The sequence below is a fragment of the Atractosteus spatula genome, chromosome 11 (genome assembly GCF_055471065.1).
Source record: "Atractosteus spatula isolate fAtrSpa1 chromosome 11, fAtrSpa1.hap1, whole genome shotgun sequence".
NCBI classification, from domain to species: Eukaryota; Metazoa; Chordata; class Actinopteri; order Semionotiformes; family Lepisosteidae; genus Atractosteus; species Atractosteus spatula.
In genome coordinates, this window is record NC_142716.1 from 42,721,696 (window position 1) to 42,749,656 (window position 27,961).

Genomic DNA, 27,961 nt, shown 5'->3' on the forward strand with positions numbered 1-27,961 from the left:
ACGCTCATGTTCAGTTAATCAATCTGATAATTAAGCTTTCCATCACCCTTATTATAAAAAAAAACTATCACCATTAAAAAATGGTGTCACCAGAAATTATCACCATTTTTTTTTATTTTTGAAAATAAAAAGTATATACATGCTGGGAACAAAAAGTAGGAAATTCAGATTAAAGCAACATTAAAAAAGTTCTTTTCATGAAATGAAAGTAATTTCTTGAATGCTTGTAACATATGTATCATACTTATAATAAAAATAATATATTTTTCATTTACCTGCATAAGAGGCAGGTACGTTAGAAACCTTTGGAAGAATGTCCATCAACAAGATGGTGTAAAGGAAAAAAAAACTCTTGTGGGCCACATATTTGATGCAAATATCTTTTCAGTGAAAGAACAGCACTCATGCCTGGGACAAGGATAATATCTCTTGTCCTTCCATAACAGACTGTGCTCAGACAATGTGTACTGAAACCAAAGCTTCTAGGCAACACACTGTTGCTTGGCTTTACATCCGAGCCGGAAGAAGTCAAGGTTACACTCCTCATGTTTACATCAAAGGGGGGATGGAAATGTGCTGCTGTCCTACTTTTCGACTGGACTCAAACTGTGTGCTGGCCCAAGGCCTCTCAGTGTTTATAACATCTCTGTATAACCCTAAAACTGGCGGTTTAAATTCATCCGTATTCCAAGAGAAGGGCATTTTTGAAATCGGCAAAACTTGTGTAATCTCTGTTAAAAACTATCCAGCTGCTGGAATAGTGATGTTTTACTCCTGACTCATACTGTCTCTCCCGTTTGTGTACATACTGTAGAGCGCCCGTCAGCATTTGTGGCTGGAAATATCTGCGTAAAGGACTTCACAAAATCTAAACCAGACTTTACAGTGTGAATCTATATCACCCTTCCTTACAGAGAATTAACTTCAATGAGGCATACACTAGGATTTTTGTATCTTTATTTTTGTCTTTTTAACCCCTCCCTATCAGCCATTATGTTCATTTATGAGAGTGGTTATTAGTGTTTTATTTATTATTTAGGGTCTTATTAAGAAGCCTGTCCTGGATTGCAATATCCAGGGATTAAGACTCTATGTGAAAAAATAAATTCTAGTCTCTCAGGCAACAGCTCAGTGAAGTCTCTATCAAGGAGAAAAAGGCACAAATTCTCCTTGAGCAAGTGAGCACACCCACTGTGCAAACAGGCAAAATCAGAGTGGGTAGGATTTCACTACTGTGCACTAATCTGTTTATAACACACCCTCGTGTTGGGGCTGTAGGAACAATAAAGCTCTGTTTTGGTTTTGGTAGATAAATTCGTGCCGTGACGGGACTCGGGCTGGCAAAGCGAGATGGACGTGAGATTAGAGGACATTTGACACCGGACAGAAGGCTAAACCTGAAGCCAGAAGATTGGCTATGCATGAGCCAGGGGGGAAAAAAGCAAATTTGCAGGGTGCTACATTTAAAAAAAACAAACAAGAAAATAGAGAAAAATAGTATCTTTTAAGACCAGACCTGGGTCTTTTAGCTCAACTCCAGACGGGTGTGTTATATGAATTAGGTGCATGACTGAACTGAATTATAACCATGTGTTAATAGTTACTTGACCAATATGTTTATAATTAGATAGTATTGATATTGTAATAGTATTTAATCAAAAGAATAAGGAATTAAACTTCAGTTTTTGCTCTGTATGTGTTTTTTAGCCTGTTTTGGTTACATTTCCATATGTCCCATTGTACACCACACTGGCGGATTGTTTTGTACACGTCTACAATGTTATTTGTAACTGTGCAAAAGTGTTTTGCAAGGACGTTGCACAAAACCAAAAAACGTGGAGCTCAAAATAGAAATAAAATGATGCAAATCCCTTGTTTGCCGTGATTGTGTTTTGTCTTTTTCCTTAATTGAACTTCTTTGAAGATGAAAAATGCTAATAATACTGAGACCGGAATGAACTGTAATAAGTTCCTGGGGCGCGATCTGCGTGGAGTTTGTATTTTCTCCTGTTTGTAGGGGTTTCCTCCGACAGTTCAAAGACAAACGGGTTGGTTAATTGGCTTCTGTAAAATTGGTCCTGGTTTGTGTCTGTCAATACTGGTCTCAGACAGATGGGGTCAGCTTTACCAAGGTGTTTGTGCTACAATACAGTATGATGTAAATCTATACTGGGTGCATTATAAAGGAAAGATAAAACAAAGTATTAGCTCCTACAATCAATAAGTCCATTTGACCGTTCACCCTAATTTATAATTCACTATAATTTAGTGTGTTCTATAAACAATTTGTAAGCTTCATGTGATTTGATTTTCACAAATAACATGGACAATTACTTGGACAAAATTCCTGATATTTGAATATGAATCCATCATGACCTACAGTATACAGGAAAAGAACATACAGAACCTGAAAAACGTGCCTAGCACCAAAAGCAAAAGAGTTTCTGTCCTAGGAGCTGTGTATTTTACAGCATGTGTAATTGTAGGCATATTCTTTTCAGAGGCGTGTTCGTGTGAACAGGGTGTTCTCATCAGATAACATGGTTCTTGAAATGGGCTTGGGTTTCCTGTTCAGCCCTGATGTCTTAACGTGAACCGGCTCAGCCAGAGCAGGACCAGCAAAGATAACAGCTCCTTCATGTGTAGCTTTTGATTAGCTTGTTGACATCAGTTGTTTACATTGAGTCTTCCTGACACAGGGGTTGTTATTTAGAAACAAACACCCATCTCAGTTCTCATCCTATAAACTATAAACCACACATTATTTCCACCTAAAAACTGCCCCATAGTACTGGGTGTGGAGAAGCAGGGGTCAAAAGGGATACTGGGCTAACCTAAAAAGGAAAAGAAAACACAGTCATTCACCAGATATACAGAACACTTAAAGCTTTAGTTCGTATTGACCAGTGTTGCGAACATTTTTCAGTTCTTTCATTTTTAGATTATTCAGATGGATTTAATACTAGGGAATGATGTAAAAGTGGTCTTCATTCATACTAGACTTCTCCTTTTGTGTGACCATGGAAGCTTACATCATGTTATGATCTGCAAATGCAAATACAGACAAAAGTTATTTTTTTCCTTAGGTCAAAATCTGACATTCTATTAAGCACTCAATACTTAACTAGGGGACAGTGGTCTTGAGTGTCCTTCTCATATATTTTAATGTTAAACAGCCATTTTTGCCTCCATGTCTTTTTTTAAAGTTACCAGTTAAATTCAGATTTAATTAACAGCTGGTTTACATTGACTCTACAAGTGTTCTTTGGTCCACATTTTAGTCTAGTACACAAATAAATGTAACAAGACAATTTGCATGCTATGCACGGTTCCCATATAAATGTATGGTGCAGATTATTTTCTCCTGAACGTGGTAGGGCATGAATTGTTAGCTGATGCATAGCTACAGATAGAATATGCTTAATACAAACAAAAGGGGTAACTTTCAATTCTTTCATAGTAGATAGGAAAGCCTCACTGAACACATTCAAGGCAAAAATGGACCACAACGGATAAGAATCATGTTGGACATAGACGTGGATCTTAAACAATATTTGGGAATTCTGTTTCTCCCCTTTTCCACTTAATATCTGGTATGTAATCAAAGGAATTTTGTAAAATCAATATCTCCTTTATCAAGTTTATTAAAGACTAGTAGTGCCATCCATTACCCATCATTTTCTTGTAAACCTGGCATTTCATAGGTGTCGTACAGAGACGTACTGTACCATTCTGAACTATAGGGTGTGGTGAGCTCATGTAAAATTGCATCATTGCTGGCAAGCTTTTGAGAAACATGAGGACCCTGGGATCAACTTGATTGCTATGTTCATGCTGTTACGTTTTTGAATAGCTCATTGAAAATGGAGGCTTTCCAGGTCCATTTTTCAAATTCAGAGCTTTTGTAAAGTTCTAAAAAAGAGGCTTTGCCAAGACTTTCCATAGTCTTGCCATGTCGTTTGCTGTGGGACAATGGTGGCATTCAGTCCAATACTGCCGGCAAGTCACTTTTGTTTGTTCAGCGAAGGCTACATAATTATCTTCCTTTCCAGTTGCCTATTTAACACTGTTCACTAAAACAACCAACATGAGTTCTTTTGTAGTCACTCAGTTCTACCTGTTTCTTATACTGGAGAAATCAATTAGTTCCATGTCAGTAGTATACTACAGTATTTGTCTTTAAAACAGTTACTAACTCGGAGACAATGGAGCACTAAACTTAATGACCACTAGTTTTCCCAAGCACTTACTCTTCTAGTTAATTCTTGCACCAGCCATGTCAAGTGTGCATTCAAACACGCTGTGAATGCCCCTTTTCTGTCAAGGCGCAGGCAGTATCCAAGATTCAACCTCCCTCATCTAGGCTCCACTCTTGCCTGCGAGAGAAAAGCACACTACTACACTGACAAATGATGCACAGGTACCACACACCCACCACCCAGCACCTGTGATGCACCTCAGTACAGTGCAAGGCTGTAATTTTTTCAGGTACCCTGAACTCACTGAGTCTCACATGCCTATAAAACAGCACAATTCATTATTAATGAATCACAAATCTATCACAAAGCCACCACTGACTACGTTACACATTGCACACTTTAACTAAAACAATAATTGTTAATGTGAGGTTTGTTTTGCTTTTGTATATCAAACGCTTTTTTAAAGAATCCTATGACAAAAGTTTGCAAAATCGTAGCCTTAATTTGATCAGCCTAGGTCCCCTCCATAGTTTCACCATCCCAGAACACCTCTGCTTTGTCTGTTTCTTTCACAGAACTCTGTATTCCAGATCTTTTTTTAACACAATGTCAGGTCAGGTTAATGTTCAGGTTTTCACTGAATGTGTTTTGTTAATGAGCATTCACTTAGAAACAAGCAAAGTCCAGTTTACTTAATCATTGGTTCTTCCTAAAGTTATGACACATTGCTTATTTGACACATGCTTTTTTCCACATGAATTTCACTAAGTGCTGTGAAAAAAAGGAGCCATCTTCCCTATCAACACAAAACACCCAGGGCCTATCAAATTATGTCAAGGACTTCTCAAAACCCTGAACTATGCAACCTTGAAACTAAACTACAATCTGGGAGTAAACAAAAGTTAATTCAAATTTGTATGTGGACAGACTCAAGAGGTTCAAAACACAGAAGTAATATAACAATATAATATTTTTTACAGTTTTCCACTATTATTTCAAATGCCAAAGCAGAACGTCTCATCAACATGGCTTATGCAGTTGTGCAAATATTGTACAAGACGATACTTTCTACTCAATATTTACTAGAATAATTAACAAAACTTGTAAATTAAAAAGGTTTGTTACAGGTACGAGCTGTCATCTGTAGTCCTGTTTTATTTTTCATTGGGTTCTTCCCTTGAAAACAGCGATGTGTAGATACACTTGTGCTTTTAAAAGCAGTTTTATAAGACAGAAATACAATACAGAGGACATTTTTTTTTCTGTGGAACCTTTTGCAGAAATGTTTCCTATAATAAGTGACCTGTAAAAGATTCAGGTAGCTTCTTGTCTTGCAGAAAGAGGACTTGCTTGTGTTATATTCATACGTAAACTGCTTCTTTCAAGACTTCCCTTAGTTTGAATAAATTGCCTTCACTTTCAGATTTATATTGCTCCACAACAGCCCAAGAAGTTAACACACTGGAGATTTATTTTTAATAATTAACAAGGCTTATGTCCACAACGGGAATCTGGAAACAAAGTCCAAGTCTTGATGATCTAACAGATGGAATACGTCACCACATATATCGTGTGACAGATTTATGGTATTTCTGTTACCAGACTTCATTTTGCTGCAATTTTGGCTGACTTCAAATGGAGTATTTCTTCCATGGTCTGGTCAGAGCACGACTCTTGGGAAAATGTCAGCTAAGACTTGAACTTCTTCCCAAATCTTGCTTACTCTAGGATCACATACTCCACCATACTGTGCATGGAACTGGATACACTACCTATTTCCTTATGTTAAATAATCTCTTCTGAGATTATTTGATTATCTGATGTTAATGCTCACTTGTAACTAATCTAACTACACCTGAGAGCTCAAACTCTATGGGATCCTCTAACCTTTTCCTCTTGGACTCCATGCTCAGGCATTCATATACTGCTGCAACTTGGCATACCATGGCTTTATCACGAGGAAGCCCTCTCCCTGAGACATGTCCTACTGTCACTCGAATTTAACAAGCCTGAAACTCCTTCCAGGAAACTTCTCAGCTACTGTACCTCCTGAGATCAGGGCTTTAGCTTCCTTGGTCACTGATTTAAGGAAAATTCCTTTATAATCACCTCACGCTTCACAAGGGCTTACCCACTGCGGAATCCCTTAACTCTTCGCTCATAGACTCAGAGTTTTGGGGTACTGACAGTCGCCTCCGGCATATAGTGGAATAAGGAGTAAGGAACCTTCTCCCTTCCTCAGTCTCACTAAGATACTTTCCCTGTCCTACACACCATGCAGTTTGTAACCGTAACTCATCTCACCTTGTCCCCTTCTGGGGTTAAGAGAAATACCTGTCTCATGCTCTGCTCTGGCATACTGATTTCTCTGAATTTCTCCCAGAAGTATCCCATTTTCCAAGGGATTTAATAGCATCTAATATTCACTATTGCTCTGCTGACCTTAACTCCCAATAGTTTTGGGAAGAGCTAACCTTTGCTCCTCCACCTTTTCGGAGTCACCCAGCTACTTGAGTCTGTTTTCCTGGAGATCTCCTAACACAGTCTGTATCAGAGACAAGATAACATTGCCAACTTGTAGTACTTTAGTCGAGACTGATCCTTTGTACAGTACTTCTCCATTTTAAGCTCCCTCTTGGGGAAAGCACAAATCCCATTCAAGACTTATAGGCAGCAGACGTTACTAACCATTCCCATTCCAGGGTTAGAGAGAATCACCTTACCTTGTCTCTGTGATCTTAATTGGCATAACAGTAACTGTGTAAGCTGTTATTAAACAGGTCTTGTTTGGCCAGGGCTACTGCTCGATAATAAGTGGAGAGTTTGCTACCTTTTTCCTCTATCAGGGGGAAATATCAGATAGTTGCTTTCCTTTCAACCACAGAAAAGAAAGACAGGAGCTTTTAAGCACTTAGAGCTACAGATGGCCTTGCCTGACTTCATTTCAGTCAGATCCAATTGGGTCCTTAGGGATTGCTTTCTGAATGTTGGCTAAACTAACTTCTGTTCTCATAACTGAGAGACACTTGTACTCCTTTTCTGTATGCTACAGACACAGGTGGCTACCCGCCTCTCAAAACTGATGGTCTAGTTATGGGTATTCTCTCCATAAGGTTCTCCTCAAATAATTGTCTCTCTCTCTGTCTCCATGCCTTGTTCACAAAGACCACAAACAAATTGCTGCACTGCCTGCATTTGCAATTGTGTTGCTCAAATCCCATGTGAAAATGTGCAGTCGTACCTCGCTCACACACATTTTTCCAATCCCTCTAGTACTCATATCTCATATTTCCTATGATTAACCTTCTACGTGGCACTCTCATAACTCCAGAAGCATAACTCGCAATACTTCACATGCCATCCTCAGATTGGCACATTCCTGCATCTTGTTTGTTCCATGCAAACAAGCTGTTTTGAAGGGAGGTTCGTTGCACTGGTCAATAAACTTTAATCATAAAATTGGAAATATCACCAGACCTGTACCTCCCAAACAGTGGTCCAAAGGTTATACTTGGTTTCGACTTGGAGACACAAGTGAATATTCTTGTACTATATATGTTGCCGAAATAATACAAGCTATATAATATTAAGAGCTTCACAGAATGCCTCTGGTTGAAATGTGACACTGACCAGCTGTGTCTCTATGTCCAGACCCTATTCTATGAGATATGTATTCTGTATATAGATAGTTCTGTTCTTAACATATAGGCTCTTTGTCTTCTAGTGCAGAATGTGAGGCAGTAAATCCAGCCAGAGTTTTCACTTTTTTTATAAGGTGCTTTTATTTAAAAAAATGAAGGAGCAAACATTTTAAAGTCCACAGAGTAAAGAGTAAAAAAAACCTAAAACCCACCTTCTTTTCTACTCATGCGTAGAAAAATGTTCAATTTAGCTTTTTATCAAATATTCTTTTCCTTTTTACATTTGTTCTATCACAAAAGAATTTGAGAACCTGGGAACAGGGACAGGTTTTGTGCCATAATCAGAGTTTTGACACTGTACTGTCACACACAAAAGACCCAAATATCATCTGTCTCATATGTATGCTAAACACAGTCTACTCCTTTTCCTACCTGTTTATATAAAGAGGAAGCAAAGGTATCAAGTTTAATGTATTATTTCTTTCAGTTGCTGTTAATTAAGAAAGTGCAACAATGTATTACCTGTTTTCAGCTCATGCTTTTTTTTAATATAGGGAGGAGTCACAATTTTGAGTAAGTACAAAAATATTGTTTGTCAAATTAAAAACATGTTGCAAAGGACTGAAGGAAGTAGTGACTGAAGTCTTTTAAATATTTGCGTTTTGTCACAAATACTTAAGAAGAGTTAACAGATTACTTGAGAACACTGGGTCTATCACAGCATGGCAGGGTTTGTAGGTTTGAAAAGGTCACATTAAATCTCCTGTTTCATAACCTACTCCTAACACGCCTCTCTCAGCCTGCTATCGTCAGCACTGCTAATGCAAGCCACAGAGAGCAAGGAAGATAAACATTTGAAGACTGTTTCCTTTTCAGAAGAACAACTTTCTCTTGGGAGTTTGCAGAGCTACGGCACCAGAGAAAACTGGCTCTGCTCAGAGGACTGTACTCGGACTGCACTGGGCATAAGAAGTGCAGAGAGCTGATTTATTTCTTATCAAGCAGGCACTTAAATTGCCAATACAGTGTCCATTCACCACTAAAAATCACAGTTTACTGCTGAATCGCATAACAAGGAAACTTCCTTAACAAAGCACTTGACCAGTGCCCAGTACCATGCCAAGCCCTCATTCCATTCCCCGACACCGGCAGGCGACGTGACTCCGGTCACAGCAGGGTGCGGCAGAGGGGTCGATGGCATAGTCGGCCCGGGACACATCGTCCATGGCAATGTCTGTCAGCACTGCCCGCCGTTCCTTCTCCACCCTCTCCAGGACCATGCTGTACTCTGCACTGCTGCTGTCCAAGGGCACACCTTCCCCTTTATCCTGGGACAGGTCAAAGATCAGAGGGGGGTCATGAACCATCTCCTGTCCTGTCCCCCCACCACAGGCCTCTGCTGCCCCTGAAAGAGAGAAGTTACCTGGTCACGCTCACCGTATTGCCTTTACCCTCTTCTCTTTCAATTACCTCATTCATGGCTTCCAGATTTCACTTCCTGAGGCTAAGAGAGCTCCCTAAATCAACATCTGCTTCACACCTCTCCAGGTGAGTTAAAATGGACAGCCCTGATAAAGCCCATACTGTACCTGTAATATAAAATGCCTTGTACTGCCCCAGCCTGACTGTCTGAAGATCTCCGAAGTGCCCTGCTGCACCACTGTTGGGGTGGAAAAGACTCTGTGGGGGCACACAGGGGAGAGAAAAAAGCACAGATTAAATGGAGCTCAAACACATGTGCATGATGACAGGAAAAACAACAGACAGGCTTGAGGACTGATTCCAAAAAAAGACCTTAAACTCAATCTACATTCCACATGATGTCCACCTCAGGCTTTAGTGTGCATAAAAACCTTGCACAAAAAGGGTCACAAAGGTACAGGTTATGAAAGAGAAATAATTCCATTCAGGTCACATGCAATACTCGACGTTTTTAAGCACATTCTACCTGAAAATCTGGTGTAACAGAGTTTAATCTAGCACAACAATGTAACTTGAATTAAGAAAAAAACTACCAATAAAGCTCAAACCTTTTTAGAAATGCAGGGGGTCTAAGTAATTTATTAAAGTGAGTTGGAAATTTACAGTGTGGAAATTTACTAAAACTATATTGCAATTAATTAGTAAGAAGCAATTTAAAAATCTAGTAAATGCAAGTGTCTGAGATGCCAGATAAATTAAGAGATTTTTACTTCAGTGAAGAACTTATCAAAAGTAAACAAAGCACATTTTCAAATGTTGCTCCAGGACTCTGTACTACATGATCCCTAGTGCAGAACCCTTCTAATTAACTCTTTGAGGATTCAGATTTAATGCAACATGATGTCACTAAACTGCTTCTTGTTTCCCATCTAGGTGCTGTTATCATTCACTCTTACCTACCTGTATCCTGACCCACAGACTAAATTGCTGTATTTCTTTATTTCATGTAGTAGGTTCAGCACTACAGCTAAGATAGACATTATGTATGTCCCTATTTGTACAAAATCTCTCTGTTCATCTATTCAATTAAACTTAAGCTTGTTTTTTGTCATGTTTATTTTTTCCAAAAAAGGGAAACAAATTCGAAGAACATACATCATTTGCATCTCTGTGCACGGTCCTAGCATTGCCCCAGAGTTCCCTACATAAATGTATGAAATGAAAAGCATTTGGTCCACAATTGTTTAAAGTGTCTCTTTCTTCAATTTTGTAGCATTGTCCTTCTCAGTTTCGCCCAGTGTCTTTTTTGAGTTGAATAAAAGTGTTAAGACCAACTTTGTCATTACTTAAAGACAATGACATGGTCAGTCAAAACAATTATTGTGCTTTGAGCTAAAAAAGGAGGCTTTGACCTGAGGACACAAGAGAAAACTGAGAAGGTACTTCTAAATGAGGCATTTGAGAAAAATAATTAATTTTATCCGTATTGTTCAAGGGAAGGCTTAATTAGGCAGTAAAATCAATAACCTTTCCCTCAGGTAATTTTATATGGAAACCACATCTTCTGAATAGCCTTCTCCTAACTGTAGTTTGGGTGTTGTGTTCTAAAAACGTGGAGCTGGTGAGAAACAGCATTTCTCTAACTAATAAATAGAGGAGCTGCTACTCCCTATTTTTGTAAAACCACAGAGAAATGTCTACAGATCAAATATCACCACCTCTTGTACAGTATATTGTTATCACAGGATCTTTAGTTGTGGCTTTTCCTACCCTAAATAAATGCACCCTGATAACATGAGTATTGGGAAATAACTTAAACAAAATAGGAGAAACACAGTGTTATGATCTGCACTTCAGTACAGTTACAACCTGGAACAGTCTTAAAGCAAATGGGCTTGTTGGGGTGTTGTTTGTCCATGAGCTTTACCTCGTGTCCGGTATCTGACTGGTGGAGTAAGACTTTAGTAACATCAATCCCATCATACTGTCTCTGCGAGGGTAGGCTTTCCCCAGCCAAAGACAACACAGTGGGGAAGATATCCAGACCGCTACGTGAGAGAAGTGTCCTGTCTTAAAAAATGGTGATGACATGCACACAGACAAAAACCCACAAACTCACATCACAGGCCACATAAAGTTTTTCAATTATGTCACTACATTTAAACACCTCCGGGATGTATGCAAATAATACTTCTGAAGGCTTGATTTTACTGAAGTAAGTACCGAGTTGTATTTCTACAGGTTTAACCATGATTCTGGACATACCAAGATTTCCATCTTCCAAGGAGATCTTGTTCCCAAATTCTAATGCTTTTGATAAATGTCCAGTCTTTGATTTATTAAAAGAAAAATCCTACTTCTTAAAGTATAATGTTTTACAAAAAATGTTTAAAAAAAATAAGCTACCATCAAACAATAACTGTAGGCAATCTACAGAAATAGGTAGATACATATCTTCATATTAAGCAACTGCTTTACCACATTCTAATTGGATATATGAACAGATCTATGAAGCAAAGGAAGGCTGACCTTGTCAGCTCTGTGGGACCACTAAGCAAAACCCGCCAGCTGCTCACAGTGTAGCAGTAGGTGGCGCTCTTTTTTATAAAACCAATTCTACAGTACGGTGACTGGGGACACCATTTTGTAGATGTTGCAGAAGGTGCTGTATGGCAGATGAGACATTAAACCGAAGTCCTGACTATGTGGGTCATTAAAGATACTACAGCATTTTTTGAAAGACTGGGAGTGCTAACCTTGGTGTCCTGGCTAAATAGCATTTTGGGCTTGTTCAAATCTGGCCTCCCTAAATTTCCATCTTAATATCATCGGTGAAGCAATTTGTCACTTCTCCATTTGATGTGCTGTGTACCGAGCAAAGAACAAGAAATTCATACTTGTCATGTCTTATCTGCAAGATCTGAAAAGCTTCAAATGTATATCTCTGCAGAATGCTAAGTGTTACAGTTTCAGACCCCCTTATCCAGACTCTGAGCTCACTACCTGAGCAGGGCACTACTGGTGACGTTGGCTGGTATCTTGCCTGGCCAGTATGCGATTGTGGGCACACGGTGCCCTCCTTCCCATGTAGTTCGCTTAGCTGAACTCCCACCTGGTAAACAAAAAATAAGAAAATGAAAAATAAGAATTTGGTTGGATGTCCATGTCTCTGTGACATAATAATTAATTTCAAATTTTTGACATATGACGACTGAGTATTTGAAGGCAAGTCTGGTACAGATTGTCTCAATCAGAAAGAAAAAATGTTTGTGTAACTGCCATTCCATGAAAATTCAGGACAGCCAAACCAAAGCACCATCATCGATACTTAACGAAACTCATTGGCTACACCGTATCCTCCAGAAAGCTCTAAACTTCATATTGTAATTTCATCCATCTATTTTCTAACTGCTTTATCCAATTTAGGGTCTGGGAGGTACCAGAGCCTATCCCACCAGTCCATCATAACTGCTGTTTCATTGACTGAAAGGTTGATGATGAGATTGATTTAAGATTTAGTTTTTTTTAACAAATTTGTAGGTCAACAGTCAAAGTCAAAGATAACTTTATTAAATCATTTAACTTCTGTCTTTTCATTTCTTCTTAGAACTTGGAATTCACTGTATTTGTTTTGCTTTGGCAACACTGGTTTTACTCATTGGTCATGCTAATAAAGCATCTTGAATTAAATTAAGTATCAACATTCAGGTGGTGTGAAGAGCAGTGAAGAAAGGTGTGAAGTCAAAACCTGCAAATGAATAGACAGGATTAGATGGAAACGAGCCTGTCGATGAGAGAAGGGGGAAGGTGTGATCCTAGTTTCAGGATAATTTTGGTTTTGCATGTCTTTCTGCGATTTGAGTTCTAAAACTCCTCTGTGAAAATGCAGACGGAGAGATCAGTATGATCATGGCCGTCCGAGGTGAAATGGGAGACTATGGGTTTGGAGAGCTCTTTGATCCTCACAGCCCTGACATGTTCCCTGAAGCGGTCTCCCAGTCTCCTTCCTGTTTCACCAATGTACAGTAAGTAGCTGGGCATTTTCTGCAAGAAGAGATTGGTAAATAAGGTTTCTGGATATACAACAACTTTTCTGAAAAGAAAATGTATTTTCATCACGGAATAAACCTTTACTTGTTCCAGTGTAATTTGTATAGAAGCTAGAAGCAAGGGTATATCGATTGAGAAGTTCCTTACTGAACCCAAAGGAAAAACAAGAGGCACAAATAAGTCAAGCAAGCTGTTCATTCTGGTTAGATGTAAAATACACACACAAGAACGTTAATTTAATAGGTCTGCGGAGTTTGCGCTAGCCCTGTGTTTTGGATTATTACTTTGAAGGCACTTCAGCAAAGTACTCTGACATAATTCCCAACCTCTGTACTTTACTTATACAGATAAAGAAGAGATTATCATATTCTTCTTCAATTTTTATTTTAACAAGAACTCTGCCCACAATCAAAATGAAACAGACTACTAATGCAGCTTTTATACTCCAAAATATATGTTTAATAAAATATATTTTAAAATATATATGTAACACAAAAAAACAATGTTGATTGGTGACAGGGAAATAAAGGCTTAATTTTACAAAACAATTTTCACTTATCACTGTATGAGTATATAAATTGTAATATAGTACTCTCTCTAACTATGAATACAGAATAATGGTAAGGGTGCAAACAGGTAATGGCTCCCAGATTTTCAACTGTCACTTCATAAAGCAGGGTTCCAGTATTTACCTCTATCTGTCTGCCACCTTCCCAAGAAAGGGCCCACGCTTCCTGAAAACTGGCATTTCTTTTCCCAGGGCCCATTGTCACCTGGGAAAGACAGAGACATGACAGAATCAGATGAGGAATATTATGACATTGTTTGTGATGTACCAGGATTATAAAATTAGTTTTAGTTACTAAAATTAAGCGCTTAAAATCCTTAAATAGTTATTGTCAACTACTTTGTTCATTTGTATACTTTGTAATTATGGACATAAATAAAAATTACCAAATGAACTTAGCATGAGTTCATATCAAAAGGTAACCATATTTCACTGAACCATTACTATTTAGGCATTAAAACAGGATTAGTAGAAAATCTATTTCAGGAGGTACAACTAAGTTATGCAAAAGTCCCTTAATCCAGCATTTGTTACCTTGGCAACTCACTTTACTATTTCCAAGGCAGTGGTCCTAATGCTTCTGTTTAAAATAAACCCAAAAAGAATGACTGAAGAATGAATGTTCAAGTAATTAATTTTTTAATCACTATCAAATATTACCAGATTAAAATGAATTAGTGGTTTACTAAAAAAGCTGTTGTAATGGAAAATGTGCCCCACATCTTCTATAACATGTTCGCACTGGAGATCATTCAATAAGCACTGTCACGCACAAAGAGTAACGATAGTACTGCTTGCAGGTGGAAATTAAAACATCTAAATTAAGTTGATATTCCGCATTAGATAAAAGAAGCTCAACATTAGTGAATAAATATTTTAAAAATTGAGAAATTCAACTGTTCATTCTGTAGCCCATAAAAGTGGGATCTATCAAAATATGACAGTATTTAGAATTTTGTGGTGACACCCATTGTCTTAGGACATGGCAGATTTGTAAGATTCATATGTTCATTTTCACACCTGCAAAAAAAATTCAAGAGCATTTGTTATTGTAATTCAAAGGATAACATCACTTTATTAACCCTTTACAATTTCTTGCATTAGGAATTATCTTTTCGCATACCCCAGCTTGCTCTCCATGAGACACACAGACAGGGAGAGAGAAGCCTGGGGTCAGAACGCAGGGTCAGCCATTGTACGGCGCCCCTGGAGTAGTTGGGGTTAAGGGCCTTGCTCAGGGGCCCAACGGAGCAGGATTCCTCTGCCGGCTGCGGGATTTGAACCGGCAACCTCCCAGCCACAGGCCCAGATCCTTGGCCACAGAGCAACAGGTTTCTACTATTTATTATTCTAAATTAATAAATACATTAATTTAACTTTTCAGAACCCCAGTGACTGCCGAGTTTTCATTCCAGCGAGTCTTGTTGGTTCCTATTATGGAACCTTAATTTAAGCGAACACACATTCTTAACCCAAAAGTTGTCCAAATGTCCATTTCTCTTTTAGCAGTAAAAAGCTCAAAGGGTTTACTAAGATTAAAAAAATAAGGACGGCCAGGACTGGTCTTCTAGTCTAACAAACCTTAAGTGACTCAAAAGCAAAAGAAGATGTGGGCTGTTAATGTACACACACTGTACCAGTAAACCAGATGAGCGTGTTTTCTTTATCGCTGGCATCAGAGGCTGTTTTTATCCTGCCGACAAAGCTGTCCATCTCTTCCAGACTGGCTGCATAGGGATCTATATGGGTTACGCTCGGCTCTCGAGAGGCTGCAGACAAAGGCACGTGCATGTGGGCCAGAGCGACATACAGGAAGAAGGGCCGACCGCTTGCCCTGCAGGAAACAGATCCCAAGGGATTCCCAGTCAACCACTGTAACACGTTCCACATTCTCAACAAATGGACGGCTGTTATCTCTGGAGCACCACTGGTTTGATTTCACACTCATGAATCACAGCATAGCTTGTGTACGATCAGGTATCTACATTTCAGCTGTAGAAAATATACAGGATGCACTGAGGCTGCATCCAATTTTTCCAGGAAGTGGTAGCAAGGTTTAGCTGGGAATGAATAGTTTAGGCTTAGTTTTGTCACTATCTTATTTTCCCACTGGCCTTCTGACTTGTATTGTACTGATCTGAGACTTCAATTAAAACAGGGCACAGAGTTGCAATCTCACTGTTGTCATTCAACAGCCTCTTTGGATAAAGGTGTCAAATGAATGACAAAAAAGAGGTTAGGGTGCAGTAGGACTGTAGCTGGTTTTGCTTAACACTTCTTTACACATTCAAGCTTTTCACACTTTTCAATTTGGATCGGAATGTGCTCTATGAATATAGAAGACTGCATGAAATCTATGTCAATGACGTCTGCCTCCCCGAATTAACACAGGCACCTGGGTTTATTCAGCTGCTGGTTTAAGTTTTCTTGCAAACATCAGCACTTAAATGAGGCTTTAGTTCTAGATCCTTCAAACAAAATGTTCATGCGAAGCCTTGGGAACTAAGTTATACATACAGCATTTTAGGAAAATTTAAAGGCCAAGTTTCCTTTTTTATTAAGTACAGAAACAGCCTGCTTCTGCTTTACACTATATGGAAAAACATGATATAATGTATAAAAATACACACCAGGGTTTTTATAGTGTAATGTTTTGTGTTTGGTTAATAACTCAGGACGGAAAAATAATGTACAGTCTGCATTTACAGTCTCATTAAACTAGGGGAAAAGATGATAAAATGTTTAAGGGATTTTCTATAAAGCTTTTTTTCTATGATGTTGTTTCTGATGGGGATTTCTATCGTATACCAGAGCTCTGACTGTGGCAGATTCCACAATCCAGTTCTGTTTCTCATCGCCGTTTATGGCAGTGAACAGCTGAGGTCTCAACAAGTGCAGGAGCGCTCCTGCCCGAAGCCCATGTTTCCTTTATCTTAGGAAATTATTTCAGCTGGAGGCAGACTTATTTAGACTGTATTTAGAGCCTATTCTTTTCTGTGAGCAGGCACCTCTCTCACAGAACCATGCAACTTCAGTACCTGACCAGTCATTGAACTGCTCAGTAAAAAGAAAAAGTTACACAAAATGACCTGTGCCAACTGAAGCAGGTCCTTTTTTTACTGCTTTCCTGGCTGGGGTTTGGAAAGATTAGTTAATGCTGTGAAACCATGGCAATGCTATCTTTGTAGTGCATACTGACGTTACGGACATCAGGAAACACAAATATAGGTTTGGTGGCAGTTTGATTTACTGTGGTGTGTGTGCATTTTGCATTTCTTAATCAAGGTTAAATTACAAACACTGAACAGGGACATGCTGTACAAGGCTGTACAGGAACACAGCCAAATTGCTGTGTTGTATTGTTGGTGATATTGGGAGCACCTCAAAAACTATGAAAGCCATTGATTTCTGCTAAAACAGAAATGAACATACTTAATTTATGCTTCATATTTATGGAATATGAGAGCATTAGATATTATTGAAAAATTAAAAATGTACAGTATATCAGGATAGTGTATGTTTTTCCAGCTGATAAAAATCTTCATGTACCTGCCCCTTACAATAATAGCACATTAATGTTGGTTCCATTAAGGTGCTATTATTGTAATCAAATGGTTCCATTACCATGAATGAAAACATGATTTATTCCCCCTTTAAAACTGGAATTAAAAATGTAACTTAAAAGGAAAGCAGTTGGGTTGTTGTTTTCTACAGTGATTTCCCCTGAAGTTCAAAAGTGATCTGAACAAGGATGTTAACCAAACAAGCTAGGTTAATTATATACAGTATAGTAAAGCAAAACAAATGAGCACTTGTGGCTTACATATATGTGGTATGTTGTTTTAACCTGAGCAGGTTTACTATAAAGTGTACAGGGACACCAGAACTGGAGATGAAAGACAGCATATAAATCTTTTCCAGAGTTTTGACAAGTTAAAGTGAAGCCTTTGGCTCCAGTACAAAAAATACAGATGATTTCCCAGAATTGGTGGCTGCTTACCATACAAGCTTACCTGGCATGGTGGATTATATCAATGGCTTTCTGTGTGTACTGTTCTGCCAGGTTCCACAGGTTAAGCGGTTGTTCCACAATCCTCAAATTCTCAAACAGAGGAAGTGCGATTCCGGAATAACATTCTTTGTGCTCATCACTAGAAGAAAATCATAAAGGTATTTTTTATTTTTTGACTGATTTTGGCCTCAGGTGAGACAAAATGTTGTCTCTTTTATTTTCCTTTCAGCATGGAATAAACCTTTACCTGTTCCTTTGCAACCTACTGACACAGCTACCTGGTTGAACTGCCTTAAACTTTATTAGCTATAAGAACTATAGAAACTATAAAAATTAGAGTCGTAATTCTGAGTTATACAATCATTACACAGGCATGCTAACTAACAGGGTATCTTAAGATTTGATAATGAAATCATGGGTCATAATACTGTGAGTCTATTTGAGGAGGATCTTAAATATAGGATTAGAAACAAGACACTGATAAAGGGTACATTGGAAAATTACTATTGTGTTTCAAAGGAAGGTATATACTTACATGTATACATTTTCATTTTTTATTCAGTCTCATAATTCAGTAGTTAGGAAAATGATTGTGCTTTTTTAATTAGAGCCTTTTAGGAAACCTCCTAACCAGCCCTTTTCACTAAGGTTCTTGTAGAGTACTCCTATTAGCTGAACACTTGAGAGCCTCCTGACAGAATTTTTGGCATTTAGTCAAACAGCTGTGACATAAAAGAACTGATTTAAACCCATGTGGCAAAAACACTTCAATTCCTCTCACTATGGAGGCATTGCTGTGTTAGTTATATGATACAGACATCTAATTGGCCACCAATGACAGAATTCTAAAGAATGCATGCTCACAATATAATAAATTGTCAGTCTCTCTCGGTGACAGGTAATGCACAGTGGAATCAATGGGAGAGATGTCCACCATTATTTACTAGGCGGGATACAATTCCCTAATCTCCGTGCTTTTGACAATTGTTAGGAACTGAAAAAACGTGCTTTGCAATCTCATACACCATTTCATTCATCACAACCTTACTTGAACACAATCCTACAAGATGAACTGAGCAGAACTGGGCTGCAAATATTTCACAATCTGGTGGAATGTGTGCCACAGCCTCTTCAAGCTGCTCTGACTGCTCACAGAGGCCCACACTATTCAGCTGAGGAGTACTAATGTTCAAGCCATTAAGAGTACAACTCTATTCTACCACAGGAATATTTCCAAAATCAGCAGGCTTGTCTATTGCAGCGTACCCGTCTAACAGTGGATCCCTGGCACACGGTGGGCAACTCGGAATGTCATAGCCTGGAGTGTCTGTGCAGCCCATGTCATTGCTGTAGGGAATTCCGAAATAGTAATCAAAACCTGCAGGAAACATAGAAGACTTCCTGTGACTGTCACTTGCATAACAGAACGAGTAAGAGAACGTGAAAAAGTAACAAATGAGGAGAGCTTGTGTCATAAACAGTTTGCAATTAAAGGCTAAGCTGTTCACAGAACAGTACATTATACTGGCAGTTTCAAACCTCTCAATTCACTGTTATAGAGGAATTGTTCAAATTTGAGGGACTTCACACACAAAATGTGGGACATTACTATATTAAATATGCATAGGTTTTTAAAACATTAAACTTAAAAACACAGTATTGGCATTGAAGTATTTAGTATAAAGACAGATCAAGAAATTTACAATTCAAACAAATGTTTTGTTGGTGTGCTGCCTTGTTGGAATGAATTCTGAGATGAAGGACAGAATTCAAACGCCAAAAGACTTTGTCCTAGTTCCAACAAAAACAAACAAATAAAAAAAAAAGATAAGCAGTTCTTTCATAGAAACCTTCGGTTCACAAAAACAATCCTCACACCAGTCAGATAAAAACAAAAACGTTGGGCACTGTCAATATCATCCTTCTCCCGGAACAATTCCAAACACTTATTTTGAAAGAGGGTGGTAATTCTATCACCAATCAGGAAGTGTTTATTAGAAAAAAAAACACTGGGGAACAAAACAAGTGAAGCGCTGGATTTTAACATGCATTCATTTGGTAACTAAGTTATGTTCCGAAGCCCAAAGCCAGTGCCAATGTTTTAAAAAGGGACTTTGATTACATAAAGAAAAAAATATTTCCTTTAACAATGTTAAATAAAAAATAGGTTTATCGGAAAAGCGCTGCCTTGTGAGAGAGGAATTACACACTCAAATTTTTAACTCACTCACCCCGGTGACTTGGATGATATGGGCCACGATGTCCTAGATGCCATTTCCCTGCAGAGATAAAAATATACAAAAGATGTTTTCTTTTAATATTACATGTGTGTACTTGCTTACGTCCATGTTGCAGCAACAGAGGGGGGGATCTCCAATCAAATTAACTGCTCGGCTGTGGCCAGAATCACTGGGATCACACTGACCTCAAACAGAGAAGGGTGAATCGGGAATAACATGCAAAAATCACATGACAAAAAAAGTAAGTCAAATTCAAAGAAATGTGATACGCTGGAAATGGGCTGATGCATTGCTCTTCTTTGTGCTACAGTTTTTTTTTTGATGTCACTGAAATAGGGGTGAGCAGCTCTTTAAAGACACAGGACTTAATCTGGATTTGATCTCTCACGGCACATCTGGACTGTCGATGAACACAAAAGCAGAATCTTTTGTATGTGAGCTATCCAAGGTGCTGAAGCCCATCGACTTGATATATCATATTAGCAGTGTATTGCTAATATTGCTGTGTTAGAGAAAAGATATCATAGTGATTTCAATGCAGCCCTTAGATTTTAAAAAAACGAAAAGGATGTCAATGTAACTCTGCCTTTTCAATCATCAGGCCAATTCCAGTATTAAACCAGCTGTTTTTAAAACACCACTCGTTAAAGCAAACCCAAGAGTTATTGCCTTGACTTACAACTGTTTTCAAGCCAACATCAACTTTAATATCATGTTGTGATACAATAGTTTTTCCCCACTCAACATTTCACTGGTGCTTCTGTTTCTGAATTCTTTCTTACAATTCTATTATCCGTGTTGAATGTTACCCTACTTTACTACTGTAATAAAATACACAGTGTAATAAACGAAATTGTCTTGTAAAATATTTGTACTAAAGATCTAAAGATCCTTGTATTTCAGTTTTTTCAGGATTTTGGATTAATCTATCCATCCATTTTTAAAGTCTTTATCCAATACAGGGTCACAGGGGAGCTGGAGCCCGTCCTGGAAAGCAACGGGCACAAGGCGGGGTACACCCTGGTCAAGATGCCAGTCTATCACAGGGCACACACAAACACACAGGGCCCCAGCGCTGCAAGGCAGCAATACTAACCACTGCACCACCATACCATTCTTTTGCGTTCATGAAAAATATTTCATATAATGTATTTGAGTGCTGTTCTGCATTGTGCTATCACAAACATTATTATATTCCTTAAACTAAATCTCAGCTATAGAGCTACATCAATGTGAAATATAAGGAGGGTGGGAAAAGGTCACAAAAACAGGGAGACAGTGTTGTCAGACTAGTTTATTTCTGTTAACTACAACCTGCAATTTTATATTTAACACCACTGCATTTTCTATGCACTGTATTACACACCAGCTGGCTTCTCACCAATCATGGCTGTGTAGTACCCAGCAGCCTGCAGGACCTCAGCGAGCACAGTCTCATTGAGGGGGAGCCCCCCTACTGACCCCACAGCGAAGTTGTGCGTCACCCCATTGCGCAGGCCATGTCTCCCCGTCAGCAGAGCAGCTCGTGAGGGAGAGCAGGTGGAGGCTGGGGAGTGAAAGTCCGTGAAGCTGAAAGGACAAGTAGACACGAGGGATGCTTGAGTTCTACCCAGCAGATCAACAGCTCTACAGCTGCTACGGATCCCAAATTCAGAAAAGACAAATGGTTTAAAGCATAAGCAGATCCGGCAAGGGATTATGAAGGGCTAACTTATAGAGTGCTAAACAAATCAGCCAGCCCTGGAATCCTTGTTGGATCACAAGCTTACACCAAACCTGGCTCCGAAAATAATAACCATTTGTGCGTGACACCAAACATCTTCTGCCAAAACGAAGAATTACAGTTTCAGTGATGTGATTTTAGAAGGGGGTTAATGGAAGCCAGGATCGATGCCTCAGGAATAAAAAGGCATAAGTAACAGAATCCTTGGAAACAAAACTGTTCGAAGACTGCATTATCACACAGGTAGCACTCTGGACTAACTGGATATTGATTAAGGCAAAGCAGTAGCCCTAAAAGAGGAGCTGCACATGTTTAGTGAACAGCATGCATAGTGCCCCCAAAAATATTGTATTCAAATGCATCCACCCATTTTGTAACTGTTTTTTTTCCAATTCAGGGTCACAGGGGAGTCGGAGCCTATTGCAACAAGCAACAGGCACAAAACACAGCACACCCTGGACGAACTCAAGTCTACTGCAGGGCAGACAGACACAAACACAGTCACCCACACCAGGGCCAATTTTCCCAGAGGCCAATTAAGCTGCCAGTATATGTTTGGACAGTGGGAGGAACTTGAAGAACATACAAGCTACATGCAGATGACACCCCTGAACCCTGGTCCCAGCTCTGCAAGGCCGCAGTGCTCACCACTGCTCCACCGCGTCACCAGTATTCAAATGCAGATCAAGACTTTCAGACCTGAGATTTACCTCTTCAAAACTAAGGTTTAGGGGTTCTCTATATTTGTATCCTCAAAATAAAACTTAAATTGGATATTGCTTCTATATTGCTATTACTTATCAATTCGCAATGAACAACACAACAGCTAGGCTAACACTTGAGAAAACTAAAATTTTTAAAACAAAGTCTAATATTTTCATGATACAAAATAACTGGATAAAAGGAATTTAGCAGTAAATTACAGCTTCACATCCTTTTATCTTTCTATTATGCACAGCCAAATCTGCATTTACCAACACAGAAGCCATAACATATTCTTCTCAAAGAAGCATTTATTTTACCTTTATAAAACATGAAGAAATTGTCAGATTCAGTGAAAAATTACAGTATTTCGATGTGGTAAGTAAAACACCCTGTTTCTCTGGTCACCACGGTCTTAATATTACATCTCTTTGCCAGATCTTACTCTTTCAACAGGCCCTTGCAGAGTTCGAACAGTTTGGGGATGAACTTAAACTGTGTGAAAAGCAATCAGTTGTACTGTATATAGCACTCTGCAGCTACAGGTTATTCTTGTCCTGAATGAAACAGTATACAGTACCCACCCCAAGCACTCATTCAGACGCTCACTGAGAAAGCGCTTTGCAACTAATATAGAACACACATTCACTCATGTGGAACACACATTCACTCAGATAACCCTGCCAACAGACCCGGAAGATCCCTTATCAAAAGCATCAATCATTTATAATAATTATTTTTAATAACTGAAGGCTTAATAATAGGTTTATTTTGAACCCTTTTACTTTCAGTTCCTAAACGTGTGGGAAGTTGCCTTTTAACTATTGTGTTTCTTAAAATCTCTAGTCTCTGGGCAGAAAAAAAACTTGCAGAGATTTTAACCAAGCAGGTTGTTAGTTCAATGAAGGATATATTTCAATAAAGACCACAGCTGCAATTAAAAACCAGCAGCTGAATATCAGAGAGAGGGAAACAATCATAGACCCAGACACTGCAGATTTCCTGGTTATAAAACCAAAAGCAACTCAAAAACCCCTAACTTAATTTCACAGCAGTAGATTTATAAAATAACCCCCTAAACAAATTCAACTACAGGTGTAAGTTTATGGGACAATGAAATTAACACAATGAGTCCCACTAGTGTTCAATACTTCACCTCATGCCTTCCTGGGCCATACGGTTCAGATTGGGGGTGTAGTTCATTCCCGGCCTGTTCAGTCCCAGATCTCCCCATCCGATGTCATCAGCCAGGACAATGATGAAGTTTGGTTTCTTTTTCAGGTAGCTGCCTGTGTCTTGTCTCCCAAGGTGGTTAGTGGTAAAGTACACAAGTGCAGTGAACACAGCTCCAGAGAGCAAGAGAGGTACTGAAACCCCTGGCATTTCTCTCTCTCTTCTGAGCAGCACTGGAACAGTCTGCTCTGTCACACACTGTTCTATCTAAATATTTCTTTCACTCTGATATTGATCCACTTCTTAAGGCAGGGTGAAACAAACCAGTCTCCCCTCATATGATTATCATTAGATAATGATGAAGCCTCAGGCCATCGGTCAGATGATTTTGTTGGTTAAGGTTTGTTTTACAGGAGGAACTTCACATCAGAAGATGTCAGATGTTTCTAGTAACTGACACTGACTTCTCTTCCATGGGATGTAGAATTGTTAGACGAGTCTGACGGGCAGGAGAAAGGATCACATCTCTTGTGCTGAAGGTCGGCACTCTCATTTAAGGTTTTTCTCCCCGGACTGTATACAGGATGTGTATATAAAATGTTACATTTTAAGTTCTGAAAAAAAGAAAAGAGAAAAATATTTTCTCGGATAACAATGTTTAGTAACATTGATTTTATACACTCAATTCTGGAACTGCCTATAAACCATAAAATAGCTGTAATAATACATACTGTAATTACCTCATATCACAAAAAAGTCAGTTGATTTAGTGATGACAGAAAAGAATACAATTAAACTTAACAGCCTATTTAATTCAAGGATAGAACTACCCTTGTAGCTCCATTCAGTTTTTCATGCTTACAAGCTCATTTTATTGCATTGTGTCAAACGTATTTCCTTTCCTAAAATTATGATGTCTTGGCAATTTAAATTAAGTTAATTTTGTTACAGTTAAATATACAGTCGCCACTCATGATAACACTCATTGTTAATCATCAATGTTTTTTTTTCCAAATGTACTCTTCTTAATTACTGGTAATATTCCTAGACTTTTCTGGCAATTTAATGTAACAAGGAAACCAACTGCAGATATTTCCAGTTAGCCTTCAATGGTTAACTGAAAACAGAGATGTAACAGAATTAGCATATTAGCAATTAGCATACAATTATTGTAAACAATAACTGCAAGCAATAACAAACAAGTGTAAACTATCTTTTTTAGTGAAATATTGTTTAAATAATCAGCACATAGTAGCAATTTCTGCAGTGAACTAGTGTGTCTGTGGTTCTGCTGTTGTCTGGTTTGTTTGTTTAGTCTGTAGTGCTTGGAAAGATAAAGAATAGCATCATGGGCAATATGGCATCAGTTGCCATGTACATGTGAGGCAAATACAGAAAACCACCTGAGACAAAATTGATTATTTTACAAAAATTATATTTGGTGCAAGTAAATACAGTAGTGTATTAGTGTCCAAATTAAAGTAGCTCTAACTGGACACTAATACACTACTGTATTAGACTACACTACTAATACACTACTGCTAAGGATAAAGATGGTTAAAACTGCAGTTTCCACTTACTGTACTAAATAGCAAGGGGTGACTGGAGTACAAAATAATAATAAAATGCTGATGATATCGATGAACTGTAGTGAAGAGGTGTGACAGCCTCTAGTTAGGTTTTCCAGGCACAAGCAAGCTAAACGGAAGCTACCCTTTTTTTAAAGACATATAACTTATGGAACAAAGTGACCTCTGACTGTTTCATCAGACCGCTCCAAGCATATGTTAAATGCTTCTCACTGAGAAAGTGCACAACTGCAACCTGACCCCAGCTGTTTCTAGAACATATCCTCCATGTAAATGAAGTTACTTTTTTTAACCCTATGTAAGTTACTTTACTCAACCCCACACTTGATCCCCCTTCAAGTAATCAGACAGCTAGCGAGAACTTTAAACAACCGGGCAAAGAGCTGCTTCTATCATTCATCAGGCAACAAAGGTAAGAGCTCAAGTTCAGATGACAATAATGAGAAATAAATGGTAATAGGCATTTCATGTCTTCTGGTTACAAAGAAAGGCCTGGGAATAATACACAGATAGTATATTACTAGGCACTTCTGGGTGAAAAAGTTTGAACTATATTAGGTTTAGTGTTTACAGTAAGAGTGGAGGTTTGTACAAAATCTTGATTGGTGTGTTTTCTCTAATGTAGCATTGGAGCTTACATGTCAATATATTCTTGTTTAATCCTGTAATTTAGTTTTTGTTTGTTTCTCAGAATATGCGCTGCAAGGATCTTTTGTGATATTTTTTTCTGCAGCTTACTGCATTTCTGTAAAACTGTCTGTCAAATGTCAAAATGGCTATTTTACACATGCAGCTGTGATAGTGGGCGGTACAGTGCGGTGGACCTGGGGAGCTGTCTGTGTGGAGTTTGCATGTTCTCCCTGTGTTCCTGTGGGTTTCCTCCCACAGTCCAAAGACATACAGGTACTGTAGGCTACATGGCTTTTGGGAAAATTGTCCCTGATGTGAGTGCGTGCATGTCTGTGTCAGTACAGCATGTGCCCTGTAATAGTCTGGTATCCCATCCAGACTTATGTCTGCCTTATGTCTGTTGCTTGCCAGGATTGGCTGTGGCTCCTACCTCAAACCTGAATCGAATAAGGACGTTAGAAAATGGATGGATGTAAATATGTAATTCACCACTGAGTACACTGCAATACAAAACACAGGAATGCCAATTTTCTATAGGACATATAACTGCCAGAATTCCCATACTTGTATTACCTGCCTAAGTAAAAGCAAGTGACTTTTTCCTTAATGAGTATTATTGCCACAGACTTCAGCAGAATGTTGCATTCTTTTTATCCTTCAGTTATTTTAACTGTCTAATCTCTGATTTCATCTATGCAAGGAAGTCTGCTTCCCAGTACTGGCATCATCCATCACACACCCTTCCCTCTGCTAAGTTCAAAGGACAGGAAGGAGTGGACGCTTCTTAAGAAATCTCTGTTTACAACTCCGGTTGACAACCTGCATACTGAACCTGCCCTCTAGCTAACATGCTGACTCATCATGACTGCATCCTTTGAACTTGTCTCCTGAGGAAGTACTGTAGCTGACACGTGCAATACTGTTCATAATGTGGGTGTAAACGTTACTGTACTAAACTGTACTAAACTCGCTGTATATTTCTGCTGGTAGGATAATACTATGAAACAGGAATTTCAAACCCTGGTGTTGGAGAGCCATTGCCCTGCAGGATTTAGAGGTATCATATTATTTCATAAACAGGACATTTTCCACAACCGTTAAACCCTCTTTACGGCTTCTTCAATTAATATTTGTTGACCATCAAGTAAATACAAATTTTAAGGTCGACCATTTTTTAAATTACAAAGGATTCTTCAATACAACCAATAGTACAACAACAACAACAACGACGACGACGACGACGACGTAATTTTGCAAGAATAAAAATTAGGGCTGATTTGAAACATGTTTAATATAGACCACCGTTTAACGATACGATATATGTCTGATCAGTATAAATCCTTGCAGTTTTCGAATTGCACAAAAAAAACACTGTGGGCAGAGATGTATACAGCAACAAGAAACGCGAACCTTTATTTAGAGTACGTTGTAACACAGACTTCCTGTTCCTTCTTGCTACAATTTATTTACACAATCGTGGCTAAATGTTGTCTTTCACACACCAGCTTCCAGTTAAGGAGCTGTCCACCAGTGAAATTGCAAGATTGCATTAAGGAAACAACATCTGCTAAAATATCGAGCGCGACAAGTGCAAAGATGGAACAGGTCAAGTAACAAACTGATATCTGCATAGAAGGGGAAAATGTATCTTTTTATTAATACAGTACACGTCGATAAGCTTTTCGCCGAGGACTGGAGTGCGGAACATTAAAATCTAGTTTTGCAAAGGTGTTTATAAACCACAGAGGCAATACATGACGTTAAAAGATAACCATCAGCAGCACACAAAGGTTCAGAATCGACTCTACGGCATATAAACGAAGAAATTCGTTATCAATATTTTTTTGCATGATCCACGGGGAGGGGTTTAAACCTCACTCGACGCATTTATTTACTTGTACAGTATCTCAAACTGGAACAAACCTGTTCTACCCGGACGACAGCTCACCACCTCGCTCGTTCAGACATCAGGCACCGGCTTCCTCCTCCCACTCGCAATGCGCGTTCCCGGC

The 27,961-nt window shown here is 38.7% G+C and overlaps 2 protein-coding genes across 6 annotated transcripts in view; one reads left to right on the forward strand and one right to left on the reverse strand.

The window, feature by feature from the left end:
* wipi1 (WD repeat domain, phosphoinositide interacting 1) overlaps positions 1–9,361 on the forward strand; it is a 24,812-nt gene extending 15,451 nt beyond the window's left edge. For 4 of the 5 annotated variants that reach the window (XR_016093720.1, XM_088926905.1, XM_088926906.1 and 1 more), the window contains one exon: positions 1,310–1,871. Coding sequence is in view for 4 of the 5 variants with exons in the window: in XM_088926905.1 (XP_088783031.1) it covers positions 1,310–1,360 (51 nt within the window). In the remaining variant the exon portion in view is untranslated. Of the gene's footprint in view, positions 1–1,309; positions 1,872–9,232 lie in introns of those variants that run through there. The other variant, XM_088926909.1, reaches the window with a different exon arrangement.
* Positions 7,956–27,960, reverse strand: arsg (arylsulfatase G). The gene is made up of 12 exons (XM_088926904.1): positions 27,873–27,960; positions 23,714–24,344; positions 21,514–21,701; positions 20,124–20,171; positions 19,159–19,270; positions 17,894–18,031; positions 15,518–15,714; positions 14,005–14,085; positions 12,266–12,374; positions 11,190–11,310; positions 9,430–9,520; positions 7,956–9,245 (listed from the first exon to the last, which is right to left on the reverse strand). The coding sequence occupies exons 2-12, from the start codon at positions 23,938–23,940 to the stop codon at positions 8,968–8,970; spliced, it is 1,590 nt and encodes a 529-aa protein (XP_088783030.1). The 5' UTR covers positions 23,941–24,344; positions 27,873–27,960; the 3' UTR covers positions 7,956–8,967.
* Position 27,961: the final 1 nt, after the last annotated feature.